General features: G+C 58.0%; 1 protein-coding gene across 1 annotated transcript in view; it reads left to right on the top strand.

The window, feature by feature from the left end:
• The first annotated feature begins 1 nt into the window (after position 1).
• The window catches only part of LOC104528700 (sodium-dependent serotonin transporter), an 8,215-nt gene continuing 3,107 nt past the window's right edge, over positions 2–5,109 (top strand). Inside the window, exons 1-7 of the mRNA XM_029086153.1 lie at positions 2–203; positions 2,103–2,237; positions 2,385–2,604; positions 2,877–3,015; positions 3,499–3,633; positions 4,490–4,593; positions 4,864–4,991. Of these exons, the coding sequence (XP_028941986.1) occupies positions 2–203; positions 2,103–2,237; positions 2,385–2,604; positions 2,877–3,015; positions 3,499–3,633; positions 4,490–4,593; positions 4,864–4,991 (1,063 nt within the window). The remainder of the gene's footprint in view (positions 204–2,102; positions 2,238–2,384; positions 2,605–2,876; positions 3,016–3,498; positions 3,634–4,489; positions 4,594–4,863; positions 4,992–5,109) is intronic.

The following is a 5,109-nucleotide window of genomic DNA, read 5'->3' as shown; positions in this document are numbered from 1 at the left end:
GATGGCAGAGCAGCCCTGCCCAGCACCCACCGCCAGCCCTCCCTGGCATGGCACAGCCCCCCACCCGGGACCCCCGGGACCCCAAACCCACCCCAGGGACAAATGGAGCAAAAAAGTGGATTTCCTCCTCTCAGTCATCGGATTTGCTGTGGATCTGGGCAACGTCTGGCGGTTCCCTTACATCTGCTACCAAAACGGAGGGGGTAAGGACACCGCTGGGATTATTTAAGTTTTCTTTCAGAGAAAAGAAATCTCTTTGTCATCTTTCCAATGCTGAAAAACTCACTGTTTCATTTCTTTCTTTGTCTCTGGATGCTCCTCTCTGGACGGGGTGGTTTAGAGACCGACCCAACTTCTCCTGACATCTCTCATTTCTGTTTTGTGTCTTTCTTCATTTAAAATCCTCCTCCATTCACTGCCCCGGTGTTCCTCACTCCCTCCCCGGTGTTCCTCACTCACTCCCTCCCTGGCACGGTTCGAGGAGTGTTAGCTGCTCTGGGATCACAAAGAGAAAACCAGCATAAAATAATGCAGAATCTGCAAAATCGGGGTGGGAGGTTCGTACACTTGATGATCTTGTGACTTTGGGAAAGGAACCCCTCCTGATGGCTCCTGTCCTCACCAGCATCCCAGCCACCTGCCGTGATCCCAGCCGTGCAGCCGGCAGTGTGGGACCCCCCGGAGCAGCCCCAGCTCCCCCAGACCACATGGGCTCAGGGTGTTCAGTCCTTTGAGGGATCGCTCCCCCAGACCACATGGGCTCGGGGTGTTCAGTCCTTTGAGGGATCAACAGAAAGTTAAGATACAAAAACTCCATGAAGGAAACAACCTTGAATAATTAACATCTAAACAAATTGCTTTAAATAGGGCAGGGGAGAAAAACCCCTGGCGTGGAAATTCAGAACGAGGAATGATGATTTTGGGCTGTTTGCAAAAGCACAGAGGATTTAATTGCCAAAGTCGGCGTACGAGTAACATCCTCCAGTGCTTGGGAGAATGAGGAGGAGATAATTAGTACCAGACTCAAGGCTAAAATGTGGATCCCAGGTGCCCACACTGAAGCACAGTTATTTGTGATTCACACCAGTGGGACCAGGAGCAAACTTCAGCCACTCGTCATTGCTCCGGTTCAGGCTGATGCTTCCCTCACCCCACCAGGTGCACAGGAGGGTGAGGCGTTCAAACAGCAGCTCTTGGGAAGGACACCCATGGTCCAAGTAGGGTGGGAGCACTGGTCTGGGCTGGTGGGGGGCTCACCCATCAGATGGAGATGTTCTGAGAGGAGAAACCCTTGAGGGGTTGAGTGTGGAGCGTGTGGGGGGCTCTTGGAGAGAGGAGCCGTGGGGGTTAAATTAACTAATCCAAACGGGGCTGTTCTGATGAGCGCAGGGAGCAGCCCCAGTTCCAAAACCTCCATGGGGTAGGAGTGTAGCCCTGGTGAAGATGACTTTGTTATGAATAATGCAGATTACAGCGTTAATTACTTGTGTCTTGGGGTGTCCGTGCATATTCGGAGGGATTTTCTCCAAAACTCTTCTAGACCTGAGGTTCTTGGTGCCCCATCCCCTGCACCCTGATGGTTTCTGTTGTTCTTTGTACTGCCCCAGCCAAACAACCCCTCCATGGCAAAGGCTGGGACACCAGTGGGGACTGACACAGCAGCCCAGGGAGCTGGGGCATCAAGCAGGGTCCTCGCGTCCATGAACCCCCCTGAACAGATAATTTGCAAAGCATCTTGGGAGGGACTACGGGAAGGCTGAGGAGGGACTTTGGCCAAGGGCAGGGAGTGACAGAATGAGGGGGGATGGCTTGAAACTGGCAGAGGGGAGATGGAGCTGAGATGTGAGGAAGAAATTCTTTGGTGTGAGGGTGGTGAGACACTGGCCCAGGTTGGCCAGAGAAGCTGTGGCTGCTCCTCCCTGGAAGTGTTCTCGGCCAGGCTGGATGAGGCTTTGAGCAACCTGGTCTAGTGGAAGGTGTCCCTGCTGCTGGCAGGGGGGTTGGGACTGGATGAGCTTTAAGGTACCTTCCAATCCTAACCAGTCTGGGATTCTCTGATTCTATGATCTATGGTGACCACCGCTCTGCTCCTCACCCTGCAGGAGCCTTTCTCATCCCGTACACGCTGATGGCAGTTTTCGGAGGGGTTCCCCTCTTCTACATGGAGCTGGCCCTGGGGCAGTTCCACAGGACAGGTGCCATCCCCATCTGGAAGCGCATATGCCCCATCTTTAAAGGTAAGAGACCCCCAGGCCACCACTCCACACTCGGGGCCATGCAGCATGGGTGACCGGGGCTGTGCAGGTCCCTGCAGCCACGTCCCAGGGGACAGCGAGAGGGCTGGACCGGTCTGTGCTGCTGGATTTGTCCCCCCCTTTCCCCAGGCATCGGCTTTGCCATTTGCATCATTGCCCTGTACGTCTCCTTCTACTACAACACCATCATCGCCTGGGCTCTCTATTATTTCTACTCATCCTTCTCGGACACCCTGCCCTGGACGAGCTGTGACAACCCCTGGAACACACCCAACTGCACCAACTACTTCGGGAAGAGGAACGTGACCTGGACCAACTTCTCCAGGTCCCCTGCCGAAGAGTTTTATACGTAAGTGCACAAATGTGTTGAAGCTGGGGCATGTCCCTGTGGAGGCACTCTGGGAGCAGGACCAGGGTGCCAGGGAGCAGATACTCTACTTGCCCATGGCCATGACGTGGGGATGCTCTTGGGGAGCTCATGGCCCCCATGCTGCAGGGAGAGGTGAGCGTGGGACAGCCTGCCCAGGGCTGAGCCCGCTCCCCGGCTGCCAGCGAGGGCAGAGCCAGCAGCACCGCGCTGGCCTGAGACACCCTCCCTGGTCACGGGGGTCCTGCCCGCAGGAGGAAGGTCCTGGAGATCCAGAAGTCCGGAGGTCTGTACAATGTGGGGGGGATCCGCTGGCAGCTGCTCCTCTGCCTCTTCCTCATCTTCACCATCGTCTACTTCAGCCTGTGGAAAGGAGTGAAAACCTCCGGCAAGGTGAGAAAGGCGGCTCCAGCGCCAGCCTTGTGCGGGCAAAGACGTGCCGGAGCCCTGGGCACGCCGGGGCTCACAGCCCGGCACACGGCGTCCCCTTTGGTGTGAGGGTGGTGAGACAGTGTACCAGGTGGGCCAGAGAAGCTGTGGCTGCTCCTCCCTGGAAGTGTTCTCAGCCAGGCTGGATGAGGCTTTGAGCAACCTGGTCTAGTGGAAGGTGTCCCTGCTGCTGGCAGGGGGGTTGGGACTGGATGAGCTTTAAGGTCCCTTCCCACCCAAACCAGTCTGGGATTCTATGATTCTCCGTGGGCCAGGCAGGAGGGACTGAGCCCTGGGGCAGCTCACCTGGCTGCTGAAAGGGGGATATTGCCCCCTCCCCACCTCCCGACCCCTCGGCCACCCCAGGGCAGCCCAAACGAGCCAGCTGTGCCCAACACGGGTGGTTTGGGTGCTCGGCGGAGCAGCTCTGCTGGTGCCTCTCTGCAGGTGGTGTGGGTGACAGCCACGCTGCCCTACATTGTCCTCTTCATCCTGCTGATCCGAGGGGCCACCCTGCCCGGCGCCTGGAGAGGGGTCGTCTTCTACCTGCGCCCAGACTGGAGCAAGCTGCTGAGCACCGCGGTGAGTGTGTGGTGGGACGGGGTGTGGTGGTGGGAGGGTGACTGTGTGGTGGGGCAGGATGTGCGTTGTGGGACACACTGCCCTGGCTCTGGCTGAGGGTCTGGCCCCACCACCGGAGCCGCAGGGAGATGGGTCCTTGTTCCTGCAGAACCGAGATGCCCTGAACAGGCTCTTGGAAATGTAAATCTCTGATTGAATCACCCATCTCATTGCCGCCGGGTTTTGTTCGCTCTGTGTTCTCGCCCTGGCCCAACAATGGGCTTCCTGTGGGTAATTACCAGGCAGCACTTGAGAATTCTCATTAAAGGTAATGAGGCCGTGCTGCCAGGGCTGTCCTTGTTCCTGCAGAACCGAGATGCCCTGAACAGGCTCTTGGAAATGTAAATCTCTGATTGAATCACCCATCTCATTGCCGCCGGGTTTTGTTCGCTCTGTGTTCTCGCCCTGGCCCAACAATGGGCTTCCTGTGGGTAATTACCAGGCAGCACTTGAGAATTCTCATTAAAGGTAATGAGGCCGTGCTGCCAGGGCTGAGCCTGCCTGGGCAGGAGTGGCCACGGGGGTCTTGGGGCTCCCCTCGACTTCATCCCCCCTCCAGCACAGGGGAGCACAGATGCTGTTGCTTAATTCTGCTGCTGCAGGACCCCAGGGTGGAAACGAGCTCCCTCCATCCTTCTGAGATGCTTTTTGGGGGGACAGGGCAGGCAAGAGGGGAGGTTTGACAGCATGGACCAACAAAGACCCCGTCCCTGTGCCTTGGGGTGGGAACACCATGGCATCGGCACGCTGTGGGGCACATCCCAGCCCCAGGGACCCCCCACCTGATCTCCAACCTGCCTGTTGCTTCTCCTACCAGGTTTGGGTTGATGCTGCTGCGCAGATTTTCTTCTCCTTGGGCCCTGGATTTGGTGTCCTCCTCGCTCTGGCCAGTTACAACCATTTCCACAACAACTGCTACCGGTGAGCAGCCGCAGCTGGGGGTCCCTGTGGGCATGGGGGGCTGCACCCTGCGGGCATGGGGGGCTGTGCTGGGCTGCACATCCCAACAGCTCCTGTGCCCCACGGCCACGGGCTGAGCATCTTTCCCCATTTTATTGGTGGGTTTGGTATGTGGGACCAGGAGATGGACCTGGTGGGGCGCAGGTGACCGGGGCAGCTGAGTCAGGGCGAGAGCTTTGCTGGAGAGAGGTTTCCACCACAGGACACGTCTCTCTGCTTTCTGCCCTCCAGGGATGCGCTGGTCACCAGCGCAGTGAACTGCCTCACCAGCTTCCTCTCGGGCTTCGTCATCTTCACCGTGCTGGGCTACATGGCCGAGATGAGGGATGTGGAGGTGGAGGATGTCGCAAGAGATAAAGGTTTGTCCCCCTCCAGCCTGACTGCCCCATCCTGGCCCCACAGAGGCCTGAGCACCCCCAGGTCTGCTGGGGCGCAGGGGCTTGTGCCTGGGGGCAGTTCCCCGGGGTGCGGGCAGCA

The sequence above is a fragment of the Antrostomus carolinensis genome, unplaced genomic scaffold (assembly GCF_000700745.2).
Source record: "Antrostomus carolinensis isolate BGI_N321 unplaced genomic scaffold, ASM70074v2 scaffold26597, whole genome shotgun sequence".
Taxonomy (NCBI): domain Eukaryota; kingdom Metazoa; phylum Chordata; class Aves; order Caprimulgiformes; family Caprimulgidae; genus Antrostomus; species Antrostomus carolinensis.
Note: the sequence above shows the minus strand (reverse complement) of the source record. Positions and strands in the feature narration are given on the sequence as shown.